This window comes from Heterocephalus glaber, unplaced genomic scaffold (assembly GCF_053883595.1).
Source record: "Heterocephalus glaber isolate CG9 unplaced genomic scaffold, H.glaber_assembly_v1.0 deba00001689, whole genome shotgun sequence".
Lineage (NCBI taxonomy): Eukaryota > Metazoa > Chordata > Mammalia > Rodentia > Bathyergidae > Heterocephalus > Heterocephalus glaber.
Genome location: NW_028258414.1, coordinates 6,569,846 through 6,596,849, shown reverse-complemented (window position 1 = coordinate 6,596,849; position 27,004 = coordinate 6,569,846). Strand labels below are relative to the sequence as shown.

The 27,004-nt window shown below is 35.4% G+C and overlaps 1 protein-coding gene across 14 annotated transcripts in view; it reads left to right on the top strand.

Moving 5' to 3' along the window:
- Herc1 (HECT and RLD domain containing E3 ubiquitin protein ligase family member 1) overlaps positions 1 to 27,004 on the top strand; it is a 206,681-nt gene that overhangs the window by 96,605 nt on the left and 83,072 nt on the right. For 9 of the 14 annotated variants that reach the window (XM_087199029.1, XM_087199026.1, XM_087199027.1 and 6 more), the window contains exons 18-26: positions 5,134 to 5,355; positions 7,192 to 7,365; positions 10,977 to 11,091; positions 11,180 to 11,300; positions 12,777 to 12,948; positions 16,540 to 16,879; positions 17,288 to 17,408; positions 18,922 to 18,973; positions 26,000 to 26,268. In XM_087199029.1, the coding sequence (XP_087055155.1) occupies positions 5,134 to 5,355; positions 7,192 to 7,365; positions 10,977 to 11,091; positions 11,180 to 11,300; positions 12,777 to 12,948; positions 16,540 to 16,879; positions 17,288 to 17,408; positions 18,922 to 18,973; positions 26,000 to 26,268 (1,586 nt within the window). The remainder of the gene's footprint in view (positions 1 to 5,133; positions 5,356 to 7,191; positions 7,366 to 10,976; positions 11,092 to 11,179; positions 11,301 to 12,776; positions 12,949 to 16,539; positions 16,880 to 17,287; positions 17,409 to 18,921; positions 18,974 to 25,999; positions 26,269 to 27,004) is intronic. The other 5 variants (XM_087199030.1, XM_087199028.1, XM_087199024.1 and 2 more) reach the window with 2 other exon arrangements.

The following is a 27,004-nucleotide window of genomic DNA, read 5'->3' as shown; positions in this document are numbered from 1 at the left end:
ATAGTGTTTTCACCAAAAGGCACTAGAACACCTGGTGTCCATATATAAAAAATTAACCTCAACCCTTTTTTTCCATACATGAAAATAAGCTGAAGGGATCTATGAACCTAAATAAGAAAGCCTAAAAGTATAAAACTTTAAGAAGAAATTATAAGGGAAAATATTTATGAATTCAGGGTAGGCAAGAACTACCTAAGATACAAAAAACATGATGTATAAAAGAAAAAAATTGACAAATGAGATTCCATCAAAACTTAGAACTTTAAATGACATCATTAAAATGAAAAGTAGTCCTTAAACAGACCGTATTTACAATACATATAACCTATGAGCAGAATATATAAAGAATTCTTAGAGCTCATTAATAGACAACCCAATTAAAATGTAGACATAAAAAGATGATAAATAGCCAGTATAGCACAAGGAATGGTGTGCAACTCTTAGAATGAGAAAAATACTAATCAGTACAATAATAAGATTGAACTATACACTCGTTAGGGAGATGAAGTTAAAAGTTTTAAAAGCCTTGTCATGACTTTTTCTTTTTGTTGGATTCTCCCCCTTTGGATTTAATTTGTCACGCCCAATGGATTCATTCTGCTGGGTTTCCTGGGTTTGTGATCCTCATTGTCTTTTCCTAGGGTATTATCTAAAATTTTTTGGAGTGCTGGTTTGGTATTCATGAAGTTCCTGAGGTGCTCTTTGTCATGAAAGTATCTTACTTCTCCATCAATTTTGAAAGATAGTTTTGCAGGGTACATCAATCTGAGTTGGAGGCTGTTTTCCTTTAGGGCTTGGAATATGTCACTCCAAGCTCTTCTTGCCTTGAGGGTTTGCATTGAGAAGTCTGCTGTGATTCTGATGGGCTTTCCTTTGTATGTGATTTGTTTCTTTTCTCTCACTGCTTGCAGAGTTTTGTTCTTCTGTTGGATTTCTGGAATCCTAACTATTATATGCCTATGTGTAGATTTTTTTTGATTAAGGCTAGCTGGAGTCCTATATGGCTCACTTATCTGTATGTCAAGTTCTTTCCCCCTGCTTGGGCAGTTTTCTGCCATCACTTTTGTGAACCATTTTTTTATGTCATCTGCACTCTCTCCTGTTTCTTCATTGACTCCAGTCAGTCTTATGTTATTCTTCTTTGCATTGTCTAGCAGCTGCTGGATTGATTTCTCATGTTCCCTTACAATTTTAAAGCAATTTTTCTTATCTTCTTCAGTAATTGCATTCTTATCTTCTATATGTGAAATTCTATCCTCACATTGGTTCATTCTGCTGTGCAGACTTTCGATGGAGTTTTTAATCTCTTGCAAATCTGTTTGTATCTGTCTTATGGATTCCATTTGTTTCCTATGTTGGGATTCCATCATGTTCCTCAGATCCTGTATTTTTTAAATCTGTGTCCTCTCTAGATTTATTAATCATGTCTTGCACCATGAGCAAAATCTTTGCTGTTATCTGAGTAATTATTTCTGATTTCATTTTTTCCAGATCCTCTTTTGTTGCCAGTTCAGAGAGTCCAGGTGGTTGAGTATCAGATTGTTCCATCTCATTTCCCTTTGGGATTGCTGTAGGTGATCCAGAAGTCTGTTTTTGAGACTTGTTTACGTGTCTTCTCATTTCCTCGGGAGGGGGTGCTTCTGCCGCCCACACGGCTCACCTTCTCTGCCCTAGGAGCTTGGGATGGCAGTGGGGGAGCTTCCTTCTGGGTGCTGGGACCGGCTCAGCTTCTCTGCCCTAGGAGCCTGGGGTGGAGATGGGGAGCTTCCTTCCAGGGCTGTTGGTTTTTCATAGATGGCTTTTATCAGTTTGAGGTAGAGACCATCTAGTCCAGTTTTTTGTATGGTTTTTATTATGAATGCATGTTGGATTTTGTCAAATGCTTTTTCTGCGTCTATGGAGATAATCGTAAGGTTTTTGTCCTTGGCTCTATTGATATAGTGTATTACATTGATTGATTTGCATATGTTGAACCATCCCTGCATCCCTGGGATGAATCCCACTTAATCAGGGTGTATGATCTTCTTGATGATCTTCTGCATTCTATTTGCCAGTATCTTATTAAGGATTTTTGCATCTGTGTTCATTAGAGATTGGCCTATAGTTCTCTTTTTCAGTTGGGTCTTTCTCTGCTTTGGGGATCAAGGTGATGCTTGCTTCCAGGAATGAATTTGGGAGTATTCCTTCCCTTTCAATTTCATTGAAGAGTTTAAACAGTGGTGGCAGTAGTTCCTCTCTAAATGTCTTGTAGAATTCAGCAGTGAAGCCATCAGGGCCTGGGCTTTTCTTAGTTGCTAAGTTTTTAATTATGTTTTCAATTTCATTGGTTGATTTTGGGTTGTTTAGAATTTTTAGGTCTTCTTCGTTCAACTTTGGTAATTCATATGTATCTAGGAATGTGTCCATTTCTTCTGTGTTGTCCATCTTATTGGCGTATAGGTTCTGGAAGTAGGTATTAATGATCCTCTGGATTTCTGCTGGGTGTGTTGTAATTTCACCCTTTTCATTCCTAATTGCATGGATTTGGGCCTCTTCTTTCCTTTTTCTGATAAGGTTGGCTAAGGGTTTGTCAATTTTGTTGATTCTTAGAACCAACTCTTGGCTTTGATTTTTTTCTATCATTCTCTTAGTCTCCATTGGATTGATTTCTCCTCTGATCTTTATAATTTCCTCCCTTGTATGAGCTTTGGGGTTGCCCTGCTCTTTTTCTAGAAGCTTGAGGTTCAGCATCAGGTTGTTTAATTGGGCTCATTCTGTTTTCTTAATATGTGTATTGACTGCTATGAATTTCCCTCGTAAGACTGCTTTCATTGTGTCCCATAGATTCCAATATGTTGTATTGTCATTGTCATTTGATTGAAGGAACTGTCTGATCTCTTCTTTAATTTCCTCTGTGACCCATTGGTTATTCAGAAGTGTGTTGTTCAATTTCCACATGTTTATGAAATTTTTCGAGTTTCTTTTGCAATGGATCTCCAATTTCATTGCACTATGGTCTGATAATATACAAGACATAACTTCAATTCCTTTGCACTTACTTAAACATGTACTATGTGTGAGTATGTGGTCTGTTTTGGAGAATGACCCATGTGCAGCTGAGAAGAATGTGTATTCTGATTTTGTGGGGTGGAAGACTCTGTAAACATCTGTTAAGTTCATTTGTTCAAGAGTTCGATTGAGTTCTTGTATTTCATTACTTATTTTTTGTCTAGTTGATCTATCTATTTGTGACAGTGGGGTGTTGAGGTCCCCCACAACAATTGTATTAGTGCATGTATGACTTTTCATGTCCGTTAGTATTTGTTTTATATAGTTGGGTGCACTAGTGTTTGGTGCATAGATATTTATGATTGTCATCTCTTCCTGTTGGATTGTTCCCTTTACAAGGATGTAGTGTCCTTCTTCGTCTCTCTTAATCAGTGTTGGTTTGAAATTCACTTGATCTGCCAAGAGGATAGCTACTCCTACTTTTTTTCGGGTTCCCGTAGCATGGAATATTGTTTTCCACCCTTTAACTTTCAGTCTATGAGTTTCCTTTTGAATGAAGTGTGTTTCTTGTATGCAGCATATTGTTGGATTTTGCTTCTTGACCCATTCTGCCAGTCTATTTCTTTTGATTGGTGAATTGAGACCATTAACATTGATGGTTATAACTGAAACGTATTGACTTGTCATTGCCATGACTTTTTCTTTTTGTTGGGTTCTCCTCCTTTACTTTTTTTTGGGGGGGTACTAGGGATCGATCTCGGGTCCTTGAGCTTGCTAGGCAGGTGCCGAAACCACTTAACTAAATCCCTGGCCCTCCCCCTTTACATTTAATTTCTTGTCATGCCAGATGGGTTTATTCTGCTTTGCTTCCTGGGGTTGTGATCCTCAATGTCTGTTCCTAGGATATTGTGTAAAATTCTTTGGGGTGCTGGTTTGGTATTCATGAAGTTCCTAAGGTGCTCTTTGTCATTAAAGTATCTTATTTCTCCATCCATTTTGAAAGATAGTTTTTCAGGGTACATCAATCTGGGTTGGAGGCTGTTTTCTTTTAGGGCTTGGAATATGTCACTCCAAGCTCTTCTTGCCTTAATGGTTTGTGTTGAGAAGTCTGCTGTGATTCTGATGGGCTTTCGTTTGTATGTGATTTGTTTCTTTTCTCTAACTGTTGGTAGAACTTTGTTCTTCTGTTGTGTTTCTGGAATCTTAACTATTATATGCCTATGTGTAGATTTTTTTTGATCAAGGCTATTTGGAGTCCTATATGCCTCACTTATTTGTATGTCAAGTTCTTTTCCCCTGCTTGGGAAGTTTTCTGCCATTACTTCTGTGACGAGTTCTTTTATGTCATCTGCACTCTCTCCTGTTTCTTCATTGACTCCAGTCAGTCTTATGTTATTCTTCTTTGCATCATCTAGCAGCTGCTGGATTGATCTCTCATGTTCCCTTATAATTTTGAAGCAATTTTTCTTTTCCTGGTCATTAATTGCAATCTTATCTTCTATATCTGAAATTCTGTCCTCACATTGGCTCATTCTGCTGTGTAGACTTTCAGTGGAGTTTTTCATGTCCTGGAAATCTATTTGCATCTGTTTTATGGATTCCATTTGTTTCTGATGTTGGGATTCCATCATGTTCCTCAGCTCCTCTCTAGATTTGTTAATCATGTCTTGCACTAGGAGCACAATTTCTCCTGTTATCTGAGAAATTATTTCTGGTTTCATTTTTTTCCAGATCCCCTTTTGTTGCCAGTTCAGTGGGTCCAGGTGGTTGAGTATCAGAGTGTTCCATCTCATTTCCCTTTGGGGTTGCTGTAGGTGATCTGGAAGTCTGGTTTTGAGACTTATTTACATGTTTTCTCATTTTGACTCGGGGGGCGGGGGGTGCTATTGGCAATGGCGCGGCTCATCTCCTCTGAGCTGGGAGAGGTGGGACAGGGGCTGGGAGTGGCGTTAAGGATGGTGGCCTGGAAGCCCCTTCCTCTGGACCAGGAGCAGTGGGAATGCGGCTCAGAAGCCCCTGTCTCTGATCCGGGAGTGGCGGGATGGATGGCAGCCTGGAAGCCCCTTCCTCTGGGCCAGGAGCGGCAGGAGGGATGGTAGCCATGAAGCCCTTCCTCTGGACCAGGATACTGATGATTTTCTTTAGGAGGGCCAGAAGTAATCGATCCTGCTGGTGTTCCATTACCTCAGCCAGCTCAATCTTGGGTATGGCTTGTGGACCTGGAAAGGACAATTGCTCTCCTCATCGGACGTTGTCTTGGAGGCATGCTTCAGGGTTCCCCGGTGTCTCCAGAGGAACAGGATACAGCATATTGGATGAAAACACCACTTTTCAGTGACGGAGTCGAAATGGACACTCCTCAGTTAGGTAATATGCTTTTCTGCAACATTTAAAATACACGCTTATTTGTACCTCCATTGGCAATTTTTCATGTTCTGAGTTTGCTGAAGAAGGAACTGATAGACGATTGCAGCATTAGCAGTTATAGGGAAGAGCACAGAATAAAACAGTTAAGTTCTGCATAATGGTATAGTCAAAAGAGCCCCCTGAATTAAGAAAATGTAGATCTGTTCTCTTTTGTGTTTTATTACTCAATTTGAGCAATTCATCTAACTCATAAAAATAGAGAAATATTTGATTAGTTGTGTTCTGAAACTTGGGGATTATAAAACTGCTTCACACAAAGTAAAGCACTGTTTATCTCATGATTTGCCAGTCCCCATGAGTGGTAATCTGGTTTTTTTTCCTCCCTGTTTGTAGTGTCTTTGAAGTTTGTGTTTCCTGCCTCACCTTTGATTTCCTTACTTAGCTGGCCAGCTACCTCTCAGACCAAACACAAGAACTTACCCAGTTTCCCAACGGATGACCTTACTTGATTCATTTAGGAAGGGTCCTTTAATCTCTCTGGTCCTCTAATTTTGATTCTTTGAAATAATGAGTCAGAATAGAGAGCGTATATGGTCTTATTAGGTCTAAAATTTTATTATTTCTCTGATAAGAGAAGAAGGAGACTCAGTGTCCACAAAAGAAAGTAAGAGCAAGAACAAGAGGGGGTGGGGAGAGAAGGGAAAAGGGGGAGAAAGAGTAGAAGTGAGAGAGGGAGAGAGGAGGAGGAAAAAGAAACGAACCAAGACAAAGTGAGAGAAGGAATGTGCTTTGGGGTTTTGTAGTTTGGAGAATAGGAGGGAGAAAAGAAGTTGAAGATTTTCTTCTTTTTGCAAATAAAAGTATACATTCATCATTTCATTTATGAACCAGAAAGTGATTTTGGTCATGGCTGATGGAATGCTAGACTGGTGTTTCTGTTACATGAAAGAAAGTAATATCATGGGGTTTTAAAGAGATATTTCATATGCTAAAAAGGATTCCAATGTTCCCTGTTTTTACCCCTCTGCCAGCCCCAAATGATCTCCCAAGGAAAAATGTATCTGTGTCTACCTTCCCTATATTCCTGCTCTATTTACTTTATTCAGTTAACTAGACTTAAGTATGAACTCTGTTTTTAATGTTATTTTTCAATTTTTAAATTATAAAACCATGAACCCATTAAAAAAATGTATCTTTGGCTTAAAAACTTGTATAAAGAAATATGATACTGTCATGTGAAATTGTAAGTATATAATAATTTAATTATATTCTGGGTTAATATGAATTTTGACAATTGCCAAAGCTTCATTTAGAGCATTTTGTTTTTTAAAATATGAAAGTGAATTTTGAATGCCAGGTATCTCTTTGAAAAGTTAAGTGCCACCCGTACAAGTGTGAGAAATTATTCATGTCATCTTCCATCATTCTTGGACCATTGTTAACTGATTATTTTCCTTTAAGTCTAGAAAAAAAATAAAGGAAAAATTCTGCCTAACCTCTTTCTCATGGCTTCATGTTTCTCAAAGAAGATATCATTTCATTTTGAACCTGCCCGTTTTTTGTTATGCAAGACTGTGCTGCACATGTAGGACATTTTGCATCTCTGGCCTGTACCTGCCAAATGCCAGAACTTCCCCGAGTGTCACATCCTTCTATTGGGACTAAGAAGGGTGAATCTACCTCTAAATGAAAAGCATTAAAGAACTTTACCTTGATACTGCAAAGTGTTTGAAATATATAATTTCATATGCATTAAATAAACATGGCAAGATTTTATTTGAAGCACTACAATTTATGAGGTTTGAAATCATTAACGTGATTTTTTTTTTTTTTTAGATAAATGTATGAGTTGCCTGTTAGAAGTAGCTCTTTCAGGAAATGAAGAACAGAAGCCTTTTGATTACAAATTGCGGCCTGAAATTGCTGTCTATGTAGACTTGGCATTGGGTTGTTCTAAAGAGCCTGCCCGCAGTCTTTGGATCAACATGCAGGATTATGCGGTTAGTAAAGGTAAGATAAATAGGATAAAAGTAGTAAATACGTCTCTAACTCATAATGCAAATACGTACATGTCATGTATAAACAGAAAATTACAGAAATCATATTACTTTTTTATAAGAAAATGCATTTTACAAATAACACTTTAAAACAACTTTCCCTTTGTGGAAAATACTCTAGGGTTTTGGGGTATTTTTTGGTACCGGAGATCAAACTCGAGTCCTTGGGCTTGCACAGCAGGTCGCAAAACCACTGAGCTAAATCCCCGGCCCTTTGGTGTTTTTTTTTTTTAATACACATGTATCCCACTTAAACCCACTATGTAAAAACTGAAATTTATACACTAAATCATTTCACTATATTATGTACTGTGTAACGGATATAGCCTAAGAGTCTGTTTAATGAGTCTCTTCCCTTTTGCATCCCCTGATATGTACTTAGAAATCTAAATTCCAGGCCTGATGAGCATTTTCTTCATCTGTAAAACTCTTAACCACTTCAGAGTGCTGGTAAAGATGGCAGTTTGCTGTAAGGTATATTAAATGCAATAATAAAATGCTATGGAAATATAATGGTATTTTAGTTTCTAGTATTATTTGGTTAGTAAAATTAATTATATATATAAATTTTCAAAGCATGTACCTGACTTTTTAGCTTGCATGTTCCTTTTACAACGTTCTATTTTGTTTAGAATCACGTATTTCTAGTTGTCTTTCTCCATGTTACTCTCTGTCATCTAATTTTTAGTTTTCTCCCATTTTTCTCTTTTGAATTTTCTTTCTTCCATGATTAAAATGGTAAAAAGTAAATACATTTTCACTTTATGGGCTTTTATCTTTTCTAAATAAAATGAACTGATATGCATATTATTCAAATCTTTAAATTACCAATGAGAGGATACCTTTGAGGATTTAATCTTAGCCAGGCTTGGTGGCACACACCTCCAGTCCCAGCTACTGGCAGAGGAAAGAGGTTCATGTGAACTCTCAAATTCAAGCCCAGCTTGGGCAGCATAGTCAGACACCATCTCAGAACCAAGCAAACAAACAAACAAACAGAAAGTTTAATGTCATCTATCTTGTTTCTTAACCATTTATTCATTTTATTATGTTGATTCCTATGAAAAGTAAGGTAATTGAGAAGGAAAATTTACTTTCTAAGATATTTTTACATATTCTAATATTTGTATTATTTATTTGGAATATGCAGTTAGATTTTTTTTAATGTCACATTATCATTTGTTACATTAAAGTGAGAACTTTTAAAACCTAGAAATAAATAAAAAGTGAATAAAAACTTATCAATTTATGTGTTGCTTGTATACTATAGCATGAACTTTATACATTCTGTAATTTTTTTTTTTTTTTTGGTACCGGGCATTGAACTCGGGACCTTGTGCTTGCATGCCAGACGTCGAAACCACTGAGCTAAATCCACGGCCCCATTCTATACTGTTTGATGTAAAATGAGTATAACTTTAATGGTGATGTTTTAAGACAACACACTACTTTAAAAATCACATGAAACGCTGAGTATTTAACTCAGTGGTGCCGGGCCTGCCCGGCAAGCACAAACAAGGTCCTGAGTTCATTTCCCGGTACAAAAAAAAAAAAAAAAAAAAATCACGTGAAAGGATAATCCCTCCAAAATTTGAAACAAAGAAAAGAGTGTTACTGTAGTTTGCTCTTTAAGTATTAGCCTCCTTGAAAGGAAGTCCTGTTTGATTGTCAGTCATGGTAGTTCTCATAGTAAATAGGCCCATGGAACAGATGATTTCTTAAGAACCTGGTATGGATAGGTTAATATAGACTGTCATCTTAAGATTCTTTGTGGCTATAATTTTTTTTTTTTTTTAGTCAGGCATATTTGTATTGTTCAATTTTTACCCTTAAAGGAGGTAAGTCTGAAGTTAAATTTTTGACCTGTGTATATGGAAAATCAGGATATAAGTTTTTATCTCTTGAGATAGATGTCTTTAGGAACAAATAAAATTAAGTTGGAGCTAACATTTCCCAAGAATTTTTTTTTCCAGTGTTGGGGATTGAACACAGTTCCTTCACACGGAGGTGCATTCCCAGCCCTTTTTGTTTTTTATTTTGAGACAGGGTCTTGCTAAGTTTCCGAGGCTGAGCTGGAACTTGTGATCCTCCTGCCTCAGCCTCCCAGAGTGCTGAGACTACAAGTGTGAGCCATCATGCCTACCTTGGTTTGTCTTTAAGGAGGACAAGCATTTAGTTAATCTGTCATATGAACAGAGTCTAACAGTCAATTTGGGGCAGAGTGGACAATCTTTTACCACCATTTGAAATCTATTAAATATACTCTATTTCAGCAGTACCATACTAGTGTGCAAACACAGAATAAAGAATAGGAACTACATTTTAAATACATTTAGATTCAACTTTGACTTCTCTCATATTCTCACGTTTCATATCTGATCCATCAAAAAATTGTGTCATCACCTTCAGAATTCATATGGACTCTGAACACTTTCCGTACGTCCACTGCTGTCACCCTAATCTGAGCCACTGTCAGTCTTTTGAATTACTACAATAATGACTGCTGCTGTTGTCCCTGTAGATGGTTCTCTACTCTGCAGTCAGAGCTTTTATTTTTATTTTTTTCTTCATCTGAACTACATTCCCATCCTTTTTTTATTTATTTACTTTGAGACAGGATCGCACTAAGTCGCTAAGTTGCCCAGGCTGAAGTTGATTTGTGATCCTTCTCCTTAAACTTCCCAGTATTGGGATCACAGGCATGCACCACTACACCTGGCTAATTTTATTTTATCTTATTTTTTGAGACACAGTCTTACTATGTAGTACAGATTGGCCTTGAACTCACTGTGTAGCCCATGCTGGCCTCAAACCTGGGATCTTACTGCCTCAGTCTCCTGAGTGCCGAGATTACAGGAATGTATCACTATGCTCAGCTAGTCAGAGAGCTTTTCAAAACTCCAGTCATATCATGTCATGTCTCTGTTCAAAGCCTTGTAATACTGTTTCTCCTTTTCCTTTTTTACGTAAAGCCTGGAGGATTTGCACTGGCCTACAAGTCTAGTGTCATCTAGTTTCTAACCAGCTCCCTGGTATCTTCTCCTGCTGTTCTTGTGAGGCACACTTTGCTCCAGCCCAGCCACACTGACCTTCTAGAACCCTCTAGCTAGGTTCTCTGCACTATGTGTCCTGAGGTCCTATTTTCTTTCATGTGGCTTCTTTCATGTGACTTAAATTTCTGTTCACATGTCTTATCATGATCTTTCTCTGATCACTCTATATAAGATAGTAATCACATATAGTCACATATGGTAAAATATTCCCTGTTCTTTTTATGCTACTTTATTTTCCTCCATAGCACTTACCTATCATATCAGTATTTTTATTTATTTTATCACTCATGATACACCTTCTCAATCCTCACTAAGAATCTAAATTCCATGAGATCAGAAGCTTGGTTTTGTTTACTGCTGTGTCCACAGCACCTGGAATAGTATGTGAATTTGTTAAATACTGTTTAGAAAGATGATGAAATTCAGGTGTTAGATAACCAAAGCTATTAAAATACCTCTGAGCTGTTTTTTGAGCCATTTTTTAATATCAGTGCATCATTTTTATTTTCAGATTGGGACAGTGCAACTTTAAGTAATGAGTCACTCTTGGACACTGTGTCTAGATTTGTTCTTGCAGCACTTCTGAAACACACAAATTTACTTAGTCAAGCATGTGGAGAAAGCCGGCAAGTAACTTAAAACTATGCTCAGACAAATATTTGCTCTTATGATGTTAGAAATTAGGTAACTTTCCTATTTTGGTTCTTTATTTAGATACCAACCTGGTAAAAGCTTATCAGAAGTGTACCGTTGTGTATACAAAGTTCGAAGCCGTTTACTTGCTTGCAAGAACCTTGAACTTATTCAGACCAGGTCATCATCACGAGACAGATGGGTAAAGTTGGAAATAAATTTAGTTTCTATGTTTTTCTGCCAGTGGTGAGAGAGATAGCCTCATATTGGTTTATGTGAGAAAAAAAAGTGCCAGTATGGCAGATGTTCAGTAAATGTTGAGAGTTTGTTTTCTAATGAAAAGGATGAAAAAGTACAAGGAGTTTGGAGTTTATTTAACTCCACTTTTACCAAGTATGATAGAGCTGCTAAGAAAGTTTGTGGCATAAATAATAATAGGAAATATTCTTTTTTATGCTGGTCAGGTTACATTTGAATTATCCTGGTTATCTTGGGGTGCCAGAAATTATGAGGGACATTAACAAATACCTAAAATTGGGGAATGTTCCAAAAATAATCTTATATAAGAATTGGAACGTATCAGAAATGTTCAGCCTAGAAAAGAAAAGTGAAAATGAAGGAAGGGGGTTGCACATGAAAATAGTCCTTATTATTAGAGTGTCCACCCCTGAAAGAAAAGATTGAAACCATTTATTGAGGTAGTCTAGAAGTAATTCTTAAAACAAAAGTAAGATGATTTCTAAAATGCCTTGTATTCTCGGTACCATGATACTGTAATTGTAAATACAAGCCTGGGTACATGATCTTCACAAGTGCTTCCTTTGAAACTGGATATATCAGATGCTGTGTACTTCATTATTTAGTTCTTAGATTAAACAAACCAAGGTGTCTCTACATTTGTGTTAGAACAGACTTTTGGCTTATATTGACTTAATATTTTTGTGACTCTGACTGTTTGACAATGACTTTGTGTGTCATTTTGTTGAGGCTCATATTTGAAATTCACATATTATGGGGATAAATGACTTACATACTACTATGTGAGTCTGACTGCTTAGAATCCCCATCTTTGTGAAATTCCTAAGTTATTTACTGGTCATGGGATCTGAAGATATAAAATTTTCATTTGTGCTTTGTACTGAAATTTGCGAGAGAAATTATATTCCTTTATGGTATTTGTGATTCTCTGAGTACCCTCTTGTTGTGAGGACTCTGTATAACTGCTGGGTAGCATGACGATGGGAAATAAAGCTAACAAAGTTAAAGAAAAACTGTTTTAAATTTAGAATTAATAACCATCCACAGGGTAAAAACTATACCTTGACAGAAATAACAGAATCAATATTATGGTCTTTAATTACCTTTTCTGCTTGGTGTTGTATATTCACAATAACTTATTTTAAGTTGCTGCTCTCTTAATTTCCAGGTGAATAGCAGTATAAATGTGAATCAGTTTATAGTATGACATTTTAATACAAAATACCATGTATATATTTTGTATGAATAGTTTCTAATTTTCTAAGATTAATTCATTGTATCTTTTTGTGTTTTTGTTTTAAAATCCATGTATTATTATTGATACTAGCAGTATTTTTATGGTAAGGAAGTTAGAGCTTTAAGAAATTTTTAAAAGCTTTTGAAAAATATATTCAGTGTAGTTTCTGATAATTTCTTTAAGATCTCAGACAACCAAGATTCTGCAGATGTTGATTCTCAGGAGCATTCATTTACCCGGACCATTGATGAAGAAGCTGAAATGGAAGAACAGGCTGAGAGAGACCGGGAAGAGGGGCATCCAGAGCCAGAGGATGAGGAGGAAGAACGGGAACATGAAGTGATGACAGCTGGCAGTGAGTACATTCTTTGTATTTTAGAGATAAACATCATGACATTCTTTTTCATAGGAAAGCTGACTTGAGAGAGAAAGGCAAAGTTGCTCCATAGTTTTTCTGAGACAATCCTATACTCTACTGATGATCTGAATTTACATTAGCTAACATTTCACAAGGGTACTCACAACTGTGCTAGCGTCACTCCAGTGCTATTGGGTTGCATGTCCAGGCCTGAAAAGCTCTGGAAGCAGGCATGGAAGTATCTGAGCCTCCTAATGAAATGACAGACATGAGTCATTGAACAAGGTCATGCAAAATACATGTATGCTTATTAAGAGTGCCACGTTGTTTTCCATGTGTAGAACTTACTACTGTTTCAGTAGGGAGAAGGAATGTATAGGAGAATACCATTGTGTGGATGAATAAACTTCATACTTTTATATTCCAAGGCTACAGATAGTTTTTAAAGGTAATTATTTATATGTTAAAAGAGAAAGGTAAAAAAAAAAAAAGAGAAAGGTCAGAGCTTTTCAAATATTTATTAATATCTTTTGAGTGATTTCACTGTTTCAAGTTAGAGTATGTATTCAATCTGTAGCCTAAAACATTAGGGCCAGCCATGCATTTGGTGTTGACATCATCTGTATGTCAGTCACCTTGACACTTACTCTATTATCAATTTATTTGTGTTCTACGTACTTGTACAAATAATTCTGAGCTGTCCATACAAGACTAAACACTAAACAAAAAGAAAAAGATGAGGTTCAAAAGGAGAAAACTAGTTTAGAGATGAGGAAGAATGACTGTTGTTTTAAAAACTAGGCTGAAAGCAGCCCAAGTGCCCATCAACGGGAAACTGGATAAAGAAGATGTGGTTTTTTTTTTATAAAATGGGGTACTACTCAGCCATAAAGAATGAAAAACTAGAGTCATTTATAGCTAAATGGATGCATATCAAGGCCAACTCTTAAGTGAAGTAAATAGGACACACATGTATAAATACCTAATAGTTTCTCTAGTGTGAGAAACTGATAGGGTAAACAAGGGTTAAAATGATTAAAATGGATAATTGATAATCTGAAATAGGAAAAAAGGTCCAAAGACAAAGGGGTGCTAGGAGGGGAAGGGGAAAGGAAAGGAGGGAAGGGAAAAACTATGAGAAAAGAAAAAAAATGGAAATGATGTCTATGTAAATAGCAAAGGGTGGAGGGGGTAAAGGGTGCACAGGTAATGGGGAAAAAATAAGAACCAAGATATATCATGTACAGGTACAAACACCCAATGATAAATGTAAACGAATTGTATACCTAAAATGTACCAATAAAAGAACTTAAAAAAAAACTAGGCTGAAGAAATTTTTGCAACTGAACTTAAATTATTCCTAGATGCAAAGGCCAAAGAGGAAAACACAGTAACTGAGTAAAACCCTTAATTATAATAAAAGAAACCTCCCAATAAAATAAAAGTCACCCAAGGAGTAATACATTTTAAACTATGATTTGTAAGCACCCACTGTAGGCACTGGGCCAAATACTTCACACAGATTAATTCATAATTCTTCCAACAGTCTTAACAAATTTCTAGTATTACTCCATTCTAAAGGTAGGCAAACTAAGACCTAAGGAGTCAAAATTATTTCCTAGTACCACAGTAGCAGAATTAGAACCAAGTCTGCTAAAAACTCCATTGACTAGTTCCTTAACTTTCACTGATTTTTGCCTCTGGGCTTTGAGAGGACCTGTTGCTTTGATTTTTATAGAAATAAGGGACTTTTATGGGCCGGGGATTTAGCTCAGGGGATTTAGCGCCTGCCTTGCAAGCGCAAGGTCCTGAGTTTGATCCCTGGTACCAAAAAAAAAAAAAAAAAAAAAAAGAAAAGAAATAAGGGACTTTTAACAGCATAATTAAAATAGTTATAAGGCCAGGGATTTAGCTTAGTGGTTCCAGCACCTGCCTCACAAGGACAAGGTCCCGAGTTTGATCCCTGATACCAAAAACAATAGTTACAATAATTTTATAAGTACATCAACTTTTAAACTTTTAGCTTCCATATTAGCAGATGAATCTAGTACTTTTCTGCTGACTTTCCCTTTAAGAATACTATCTTCAGGGCCAGGGATTTAGCTCAGTGGTATGGCTGCCTGCTGCACAAGTGCAAGGACCCAAGTTCGATCACCAGTACCAAAAAAAAAAAAAGAATACTATCTTCGCACCAAATTTGAGCCAAAAATTTCTTTAGCTTTTGTGAAATATATACTACTGCGTCAGGACCTTGTTAACTCCTCTAGTATTTTATACTTGTAAATTAGGGAAGGGCTAGCATCAGATAGACATTCCCGGTGATGCCATAGAATTCTGGAGGCAATCTTGCTCATGTATCATAACCAGATTCGGATTTAGTGCCTTTGCACTTATTTGGTATCTTTAAGATATATCAGGGTGTATATGTTAGCAATTATATGGACTTTGGAAGGAAAAAGGGAGTTTTTCATTATGTGAAATGATACTTAAATTTTGTCTGTTTCCTTTATAACCTTACATTTTTCATACCAAGACCATGAACATTTCAGAAAGTTATTTCTGTCTAACCTAGTGCTTCATAGGCTTTAGTGGACTTTAAAATCATCCAAAAGGCTTATTAAAACACAGATTTCTAGGCTCTTCTCCCAGATCTTCTGATTCAGAAGGTATGGGGTGGGCCTGATAATTTGCATTCCTGCAAGGGCCTAGATGCTATTGCTGCTGCTGCTGATCTGGGAGCATACTTTGAAGACCATTGATCTAACTCATTAGTAAGATTTAGAAATTGTACAGAAAAGAGGGAGAGCCCCTCTGCCACTCCTTAGTTCTTATGCAGGCTTTCTGGTTAGATCTAGGAATCAACTGAGTATAAGAGCTAATTAGAGAAAAGCATGTAAGTTTTATTAATTTTATATACACATGGGAATCTTCATCAGAGAGTAAAGTCCAAAGAAATGACGAAAACATGATGCTTGTATATTTTTTAGACAAAGAACAAATTTGTGAAGTATGAAAGGACAAATGGATATCTTGACTAGGGGAATAAATTCTAGGGAAAGTACTAAAAGTATGTTAGGGATTGGGGAAGGATTGTTGAATCCCTTCTAGTGGAAACTAATGGAAGATAAGTTTTGCTTCAAAGAATTTACTTATTCAGATTCATAGCAGCCCCAATTACCAGTCCCTGGTGATCAAAGCTATTTTTTGGCCTTAGTGTATAAAGGATATCCCTCCCAAAAGAACCTGTGTGATTTTCTGTGGGTAAGAAAAGACAGGCCAAATGGCTTCTTCTGAAGTTACAGTTCCTCAAATGATTTCAGCTTGAAATAATCAATATACCAATTTTGCTTATTTTAAGATGGTATATCCTTAACTCTTTCATAATAGAATTAGGCAGATCTTAATTCTATAAAGACATGTGAATATTACCTATTGTAATTTTTATGAAGTGTAATATTTTAATATGTTTTGATATGACTTTAAGTTACTAATCTGTATTTAATGTCAAAAAAATAATTTTCCCTCTTTCGGTAACATTTTGACTATTTTTATTGTTATTTCTTTGCCCTTCTCTCCCCATGTGTTAAGACCTTGTTTTTGTGTTGCATGTTACAGAAATCTTTCAGTGTTTCCTCTCAGCCCGTGAAGTAGCTCGTAGCCGCGACCGAGATAGAATGAACAGTGAGGCAGGGTCTGGGGCTCGAGTTGATGATCCACCTCCTCAGTCTCAGCAAGAGCGAAGGGTCAGCACAGACCTACCTGAGGGTCAGGATGTGTACACAGCTGCCTGCAACTCTGTGATCCACCGTTGTGCCCTGTTAATATTAGGAGTGAGTCCTGTGATCGATGAACTCCAGAAGCGGAGGGAAGAAGGACAGTTGCAGCAGCCTTCTACAAGTGCCTCTGAAGGGGGTGGACTTATGACCAGGTGGGACTGACTAGAAGCTTAAAACCTTACTCACTTCCCTTTGTTCCTCTATACTTTGAAGTGGTTTATTCTCAAAGTTACCTTGCTCCTCTTAAATTAACAAAGGCAGGGAAGAGGAAATACACACGGACTAGGATGAATTTGCAGTGACAGTGGTACTTCATGTGAACAACGTCATTTAAAAACATATGAAGTTATGTGCATCTCTGTCATTCAGTAGCATGCAAATTATTTTGATTTAATTGAAAAAGGCTTTGTGCTTAGATAAGAATAAGGATTTTCTTTCAATACATGTAGTTATTTCTCATTGTACGTGTGTATTATCTTTATGCTACTCTTTCCATTCAATTTTATGTTCACTAACAGTCCAAAATCAAAAACATCCTTTTCTCTGTGCATGTGAGACAGGAGTGAAAGCCTTACTGCAGAGAGCCGGCTAGTCCACGCAAGTCCAAATTATAGACTGATCAAATCGAGGAGTGAATCTGACTTGTCTCAGCCTGAATCAGATGAAGAGGGTTACACACTGGTAGGTATACCCAGATTTAGTAAAGAAGGGTTTTTGTTTTCAGGGTGTTGGATGTATAAGGCTCTGGTTACAATAACTTTTGTCTCTCTTGTCTGGAAGGATTTGCTTTAGTGTATAAAAATAAATACTTTATAAAAAAGTAAATTAGGTGAATGAATTAGGGTCTAAACAAAAGCTGAGAAAGGAAAACAAAGCCGTGGGTAAGATTTGCACATCCCTCATAGATGCTGTGGTGTTCTGCTAGAGGTGGGGCCTAGCGGACAGGAAAGGTGTCGTCTTGTATGCCCCACAACATCTAAAAGATAAAAAACCACCCAGTTGTTAATGAGAAACAAATATTTCTGATTTTGAGCCCTGAGATTAATTTCTTATATGTACAAAAGTACTATGTGATTAAAAAAAAGTTTGTTTTCTTTTTCTTTCTTTTTTAGTGCTAAGGATTGAACCCAGGGCCTTGCCTATGCTAGGCAAGCACTCTACTACTGAGCTATATCCCCAGCCAAAACAAAAAAAAAATTTTTTTAGTGACACAGTGATTTCTTCAGGAGCTATTAACTGAGTTATTTGGCTTATTCATAAAATGAGAATATGCTTATTTCTGTTTATGTATGTGTGAATAGGAGGGTAATAAGACAGAATGTCTACATGTGGGTACATCTATCTATATGTGTGCAGATTTTCTACAGTGGTATTTCCCAAATGCATTTATTTTGTCATTTCTGCAGTCATACCACTTTGATACCAGCTTTTCTGATTGTGTGCACGAGTACAATTAAAATTGCTAAGAACATACTGTCAAATTTATAAACAAGTCATACATTGTTTATATGTGGTTGGCTATACATATGGGGAGAATGAACAGTGTTTGACACCTTCTACTACCAGATACATAGAGAAATATACTTGTGTTCCTGAAAGCCTTGACTGTTTTATTAATTGGCATGTGTGCATTTCACCAATTTGAAATTTCTCTTATTTTAACAAGTTTAAAAAAACTTTTAAAATATTACAGTATGGTCAGGATTATGTTATTTTTATGTTAGTGTGGATTCATCGTATTATCTTCTCTAAACACCTAGCAAAGGATAGTACAAGTTTTGAAAAGAAGAGAAAGTAAAGATAGAGGAAAGAGTAGTAGTTTTGGCAAATGGAACTTTGCTGCAAGGGCCTTAGGGATCTAGAGCGTATTAAGCAATAGATTATACTATGAAGAGGAAAGACAAAGTTTCTAAAGAAGAAAAGGTAACAGCAAAAGAAAAGCTTTTGCAACTTTACTGTGATAACTAATGCTCACCTTGACATTTTTGCTTGAGTTAGTATCTCAGAAATTACGTGCTTACTCTTCTTATAGCTGTTTTCAGTGTGTATTTAGAGACATTTTATTCTTAGTTTGACTTGATTGGTGACTAAGTATGGATTGCTTTCATTATGTATTATTAAATTATTCTAATACTTTATTAAGTTTTAAAGTACTTTTCATGACTAAATTTTATTTACTTTTTATTTTTAATAGAGTGGCAGACGAAATGTTGATTTGGATTTGGCATCATCTCATAAAAAGAGAGGTAAGTATTAAGAAAATATTAAATATCTGGTTAAATTAGGTAGCTGTTTTTACCTGATATATCTGATTGTTATTGAAATGCAGTTACCAAAATAGTTTACAATTGTTTTATCAGAAGTATACAAAGCAAGACCATTTTCTTTTTTAAAAAAAATGTATGTGTGTGGGGGTGTGTGTGTATAATCTGGGAATATTTAGGAGTTAGTAATCATTATTTCTCATTTTTAAAGTTTTCTTGTAAAAATGCACTTTTTAAAACCTCTGTGGAATTCCAGAAATAGTGCATTCCAGTGATTTTCCATGTTTTCATTCACTAATGAAGTTGCTATAGTTTAGAGAGTATCACAGGGAGGACATCTCTTTGATAATTCACCTACAATACATGTATCTTCAAAGTTTCTAGGATTTTTTTCCCCTTTTGGTCTCTTAGTATGAAGCATGTAATAGATGAACTGATGATTTAAAAAAAAATTTTCCATGAGGAACAACTTTATTGTATTATCAAGAGATTTTTTTATTTTTGGTACCAGGGATTGAACTTGGGACCTTGTGCTTGCGAGGCAGGCGGCGGAACCATTGAGCTAAATCCCTGGCCCTATCAAGAGTCTTTTGTTAGAAGCTCTGTTGTAATAAATGATATAGTTAATTTACACCTACCAATAGAAAAGAATAATAACTAATAGAAATCCATAGAAAACTAAAAACTCTCATAAGTATTCTTTATTAACTAGTACTTTTATTTAAAACCATTTATACTGTGGTTGTAAAAATGTGAAATGTCTGTGTCTGCCTGGCAAGTGCAAGGTCCTGAGTTTGATCCCTGGTACTGAAAAAAGCAAAGATGCGAAATGTTAAAAATCGCCAGTAGTAGCCATTTACTAAAGGGTTATGAAGGAAAAAGTTCCATGATATTAAATCTTTTATATTTCATAATAAAACCCTTCCTTGATAACCTCCTTGGGAAAATGTTAGAGATTATAATGTATCCAAGCTGCTTGATTTCTTAAAAAGCTTACAAAAGTATTTGTGATCAAAGAAATTAAATAATGTCAATATAATGTACAATATGATATTATTTTATAATTCTTTGACAATTGACAATTCACTTGATTTAGGAATTATATTAAATTTTGAAACAGATTTACTTTCCTAATTTTGTTTAGCTCAGGTGAATATTGTGTGAAAAGTTCCATGTTATATTAATAAATGCATATCACTTAGTTTTAGAGAGCAAGTGGCTGCAGACTTACTGAATAGCATGAGATCCAACCTATAGTTTTAAGAGCTTCCCACCATAATACTGGTATCTATACATGTAAATGATAGTGCTTTGGCTAAATTTATTCTTTCCTTCTAAATCTTCTAAATAGTGCTTATGGAAATATAAATTTGAGACTTTATCCCTGTTAACAGTATTGGCATGTGGCAATAAAGCAAAGTGCCATCATTGTCTTTTGAATTAATAGTTACCTACAGTTTAAATGTGAATTACTTAAGAGGAATAGGTATAATGTTTTAAAGTTACTGTCATAAATTGGGTGTAGTTTTATGGTTCTGTAGTTCCAGTTACTTGGGAGACTGAGGTGAGAGAATCGCTTTGAGCCCATGAATTTGAGACCAGCCTGAGCAACATACTAAGACCTCATCTTAACAAAATAAAAAAACAAAAGAAAATGTTAATATCCTAGAGTTGCTTCCTATTTATGCTTTTAAATAATTATCTTAAAAACTATAATTTAATTTCCTCAATTTTAGTTCTGAATAGATAGAAATATATTAAGCCATTAATCTGAATTTTGTTTGTAGACAAACCATTTTCAAAAACTTCAAGATAGTAACTTATTGAAATTTACTTTGTTAAAAGCAAAAAATGAAATAGAGGACCTCATGGAAAAAAATGTTTTTGTCTTTTGACTACTCATTTAGAAATTACAATAGGGGAGGCAAACTAGTTATAAAAATTTTTGTCTGTCACTTACAGTGGTATTGTAATAATCATCCCATTATAACACTCCCTGGGAAAATTATTGATGATGATTTTGTTCCTAGGGACAGATGACTAGAAAGTAGAAGGGTTATTATTTTAGGAAGATTAGCAAAAGTAGATACTTTTCAATCTCATAGAATCCTAGTGTATAGATTAAATAATGAATATGCACATTATAGCTTTTATCTTATAATGGATGTCTTTAAGAAAGCTAACACTGAAAATATATTTAGAAGGTTATATTTTGAAAGGAATTCTTTACAGTCTTAAATATTTTGACCACACAGTTATTTTTATTTATTTTGTTTTACTTTTAAAATAGTGGTAAGATCGTGCTCGGTTTGGCAGCACGTAAAATGGTTAAGATAAAAATAAAATAATGGTAAGATAAACCATTCCATTTTCCCCTTACTTACTGTTAGTATGGATCAAATGTCTTCAATTGGGTAGATGAACCTGGCAAGTATGAGAAGTGTTTAGTGCCAGCCTGGTGGGTATTCTGATTCTCACTTAAGCCATGAAGGACAAACAGATGTCTGGCCAAGTGAGAATGCTCCTGTGTGCTTGTTACTCCCTTTCAATATTTTGAGGAGGAAATGTAAGAATTTTTTATGTATGTAGCGTTGTAATTATTAGTCTCAGAGGTCCTGATATACAAAAAGCCTGATAAGAAAGGATAAGAGAAAAATAACCAGGTTTAACTATATCCTGTCTGCTGAAATTAAATGGGGGTATAAATGACAATTAATGATTAAATACATGTTTTCACCTGCTCTTGTCACGCTCCAAAGACCTCTTCCTGAAAGAACTTACTGCCTATAATTTCAGTATTTGGCACCAGGGATACTAAGATTCGTGCTATTGAACAGTGATGACTCATTTTTCTCCTCTCATTGAGCTAACGTTTCATAGTTGGTCTAACCTCTTGGTCTAAGAAAGCCAATATTGTAGGAAGGGGAAGAGCAGTGTCAGCACATACATATAGCTTGACTATCTTGCTCAGAGGTATCAGGCTCCTATAGTGCCAGCTACTGGGGAAGCCGAAGTAGGAGAATCACTTGAGGCCATGAGTTTGAGGCCAGCATGGGCAGCAGCAAGAGCTTGTGTTGTGGGGGTAGGGGCACATATTTCTTCTGCTTACCATCTCAGAGACAATATGAAATTTATATTTATTAAAGACTTAAAAGCTACTTTCTATATATCAGACGTAATTCTAAGCACTTTATAAATATGAATTTATTTAATTATCATAAGAGCCTATCAGAATCTTTGACAAAACTTGGCACAATATGTTGGTATTTTAGTACTTTTACAAATACTTAAAAGATTTGTTATAGTTATACAGGATCAACTTGCTTTTTCAGAGAAAGATTACACCTTTTTGCAGATGCTTGATTTTAGTTTTCATTTTTTTTTTTTTTTTGTGGTACCAGGAATTGAACTTAAGACCTTGTTCTTCCAAGGCAGACGCTGCACCACTGAGCTAACTCCCCGGGCCTAGTTTTCATATTTAAATGGAAGCTGTTATAGTGAAAAGTGATGGGATATCAAAGTAACAATGTACGAAGCAGTATCAGGAATCTTACTAGTTAAAATATGATTTGACCCTCTCAGTGGTTAAACATGGTACTAAGGTTTTATTGCTAAAATAGTAGTGGAAATATTTATAAACATGAGTTTCATGGTATAACGTGTATGGGTAAAATGCTGTTTTATCTGTTCATTTCAAATTAAATTATATAAAGAAGGGCAAATGTAAATGTTGTCTCCTGTATCAAATTTCTTCTTTTGTCTTCTGATTTTTGTGTGGTAGTGTATTTACTTCTTTTTGGCCAGTTGAGCCCCAGAAAAAAGAAGAGCTTCAAGCAAGTACATGATGGCATGTTTAATTTTTTTCCCCTTTTAGCTTGCCTACATATTTTATGATTTGTAAAGTATGTATTGCAGCTCTGCCATGTTCATTTTGAAAATTCCATTTAAGAACCAAAGTTGTAAGGACAAGTAAACAATCTCAAAAATTTCTTGTTGGACTTTATATTTTCTTCATGTAGTAAGTGACTCTGAATTAATATTAAATAAAAATTGGGCTTAATCTCAATTATTATGTAGAAGCTTTTGATATGCTTTTCAGATATATTTACTCAGATAAAATAACAAAACAAAGACAGTAGATTGTTATAATTTCTTTTAAAGATTAAAACTCTTCTCCCATTCTCGTACTTTCAAGTCTTGTACTTCAGAGTATTTTTGATGTCAGACTAAATATTTTGGTGAAAATTACTTTCTTTATCTTAATGCTTTCATATGGTGTCTTTCCTGTTCTTTCTTACAGTTTACTCATGCAAAGTTTTGCTTGAGTCATGCACCTCATAAATTTCATCCTTTAAATTAAGGGCTAGCAAACTATGGCTGGAAGGCCACCCTAGCCTCCCACCTGTTTTTTTGGGGGGGGGGGTTGGCACCAGGGATCAAACTCAGGACCTTGCGCTTGCAAGGCAGGCGGCGGAACCACTGAACTAAATCCCCGGCCCTCCCACCTGTTTTTATAAATCAGGAATACAGCCATATTCATTTGTTTATATATTTTTGTGACTTTTACACTACAATGGAATTGATTAGCTGTGACAGAGATCTTGTGAGCAAAAAAGCCTAAAAAGTTACTGTCTAACCCTTCACAGGAAAAGTTTGCTGCTTCTGCTTTAAATTGTAGAGAGGACTGACTTAGGACAGTGTCTAGCTATTTCATAGAATGTTTTGCTGTATATGAAGGTAGTTCACTATTGGTTGATTAACTCTTTATGTGGCCAAGTAGTTGGAATTTCCATGGAATAATGAATTGTGAGTTGATTAAGAATAGGATATATGTGACTACCTCCAGTAGAATTAAGAAATTAGTGTGAATTTGGCAGGTCAATTTATTTGAGCCATTGTTTCTTCACTTGAGGAAATTGGACGAGGTGATCCCTAAGTTCTCCTCCATGATTCTAATATTAGCTCACTGCACATTTTTTGGTTTTGAAATGTAGCTTATAAGCATTGGAAAACAAGGCACCTCTTATTCTGAAATTTTGATATTGAATAAAATAAGCTCAACACAAACACTATCATTGTAAGTTAAGGCTAAATATAGCTTCTGAATTCGAGGTGCTTAAGGGAATGAAAAATAAATATTTCTCTTTATCATTAGTCCCTGCTTTATTTTAAAAATATTTTTAATTTAATACAATGTGCATCTGTGACACTGTTGTTTGGATCTTTATTATTTTCTATGTTATGAAAGACTGTTCAGCTATTTGTACAATTTGGGAAGATTTTTCAGATTGGTTGTTATTTTTCATTTCAGTAAAACTAAAAACATTTTTAATCTTAATAATTCTTGCTAAAACATGGAAGGCAGTTAAACTTTATGTTTTTTTGCCAGTCTAAATTATTTGTTAGTATGTAATACCAAATAGTATATAATGTTCATAATATTATCTTCGTGATATGAATTTTTGTGGCTCATTTTGAAATCCAAAGATTTAACTGACACCTATGTGGTAATTAATAAATAAGATTATACATTCAATATTGTGTTCAGATGTTTTTTCTGTGGACATTAGTGTTTAGTTATTTTTCCAAACTTTTCTATCTAGCAATGTTACAAATAACAATTTTTCTCATACATACTTGGTTGGATACCTTAAAATGCATTTCTAATAAGTTTAGTATATTCATGTGATACCATATTATACAGCAGTCAAACAAATGAACCATGGTTACATATAGTCATTTGGATGAGTGTTAGCAATTTATATTGAATGAAAAGAGAATGTCCAAAGAGATTATACAAATTGGAACTCATTTTGAAAGCTAAAAACAACTAAAACATTATTCATCTTAGGTGTGTATATATATATATATATATAAAACAAAATCCATCAGCAATAAAAGCAGGAGAATAATAAACCTAGGCTTCAGGATAATAAAACCTTAGTTAGAGGAGATAGGAAGAGATGGGTTGGAGGAGAAACAAATAGCTATAAGTTACTGTCAGTTTTCTACCTATTACATTCACAAGTATCATAAATAAATACATAAATACAAAAGTGGGCCATGCATGGACCACTGATGAGAACTAAGGATTATATTTAATCAAATTCATATACCTGAGGTCAATTAAATTAAAAGCAAAGTTGTACAAAAATTGGACATGTATATTTATATGTTTATTTAAAACTTATCTTGGCATGTAACTTGGACAGTTGTTCTTATACTCAAACATGATAACATTTTGATGTTTAATACAAAGATTTTAGCTTTAAAAATACCCACTGGTAAAGCTATTGTTAGTATATTTATGGTACCATTTGGTAATTTTATAAACAGTTAATCTCATATGTTCTTGCTTGGTGAAACTGCTTCCTTTATATAGGAGTTTCACAACCTGCAGTATATATACACATGACAGTCAGTAAGTATTTTTTATATTAATGAAACCCAAAGGGTAATATTTATGTCTTCTTTTCTGTGTAAGTTTACTTGCCCTTCTATATTCACTTTTTGGTAATGTTTCATTGTAGATCTATAGACATTATGTGCAGATGTGCAGTTGTAACTTACCTTTTACAATGATTATGTTAAATTAGATGAAATTCTGTTTCAAGTAGGTCTTGTTAGTAAGGTCCTAAGTGGCTAGTTCCTTTTTGTTCATGATGATCTGGTTTAATACTGCAGAGCCTTTTAAGTTCAGCATTTTGAGAGCAGCTTCTGCCTTTTTTTTTTCTTTTCTTGTGGCAGCGTGTTGCTAAAGCGCTTACAGAGGCATTAGTACATGAACAGGGCTTTCCTTTTATTTTCATACATTGCTCTAGTTTTTGTTTATTTTCTTTTTTTTTTTTAAACCAAAGCATTTTGCTCAGATTCACTTAATGTATGCATGCATTTAAACATGAGTATCCATTTCTCACCAGTTGGTATGATAGTGCTCAGCCCTCATCTAGTTTCAGAATATATGCTCTACTCAACTGCTATTGACATGTTTGTTCTGTTTGTGTATAGGTCCTATGCATAGTCAATTGGAATCCCTGAGTGACTCTTGGGTCCACCTGAAACATAGCAGAGACTGGTTATACAACTCTTCTTACTCCTTTGAGTCTGATTTTGACCTCACCCAGTCTTTGGGAGTTCACACTTTGATTGAAAATGTTGTAAGCTTTGTGAGTGGAGATGTGGGGAATACTCCAGGCTTTAAAGAGCCCGAGGAAAGTATGTCTACAAGTCCCCAGGCTTCCATCATTGCAATGGAACAGCAGCAGTTAAGAGCAGAAGTAAGTGTTTGATGTTTATTCCCCATGAGAGACTCTGGAATCACCAAATGTACAATGCTTGGAAAAGCTTTTCTTTTTCTTTCATTCTTTGTCTCTTCCTTTCACCCACCCGAGCATTTTGACATTCTTTCTTGACTAACGTAGTGTGGTGTTTTGTTTGAACTGGACAATAGTATTTTTAAAAATTGTCACTTATTTGAATAAGAAACTCTAATCATAAACCTTTCTTTGTCTCCTGGAAACTAGGATCAATTGGCTGGTGGTGATTGGGATCTGCCTCTCAGAGCCTCCACCTTTGACCCATTTGTCCCATTTTAAATTAGACCTTTAGATCAGATTAGAATCCCACATTAATAGTTGCTGCAGGTAGGACTCACTGATGAGTGGTAAAATTGGTGAGCAAAACCTGAAGGAGCCATAGGATATTTGCATAGCCATCAAGTACCCTCCCTCAAATATTTATTGATTACAGTGGTTTTACCATGTCCAAAAATGACTTAATATTCTTCCTTCCAATAGATAGAGATTAATTTCCCTCCCTTTGATGGGCTGGACTTAGTGACCAGCTTTGAACAGAGTATAGGAAGGGAAAAAATAGTAACTTCTCATTGTAGAAACCTGGCAGATACCACCTTAACTAAATAATCAAGATTCACATCTTCAGTAATATGTCAAGTTGATATCATGCACTGTTGATATAATGGCAACATTTTAACTCAGTGGCATTCTTCCCCTA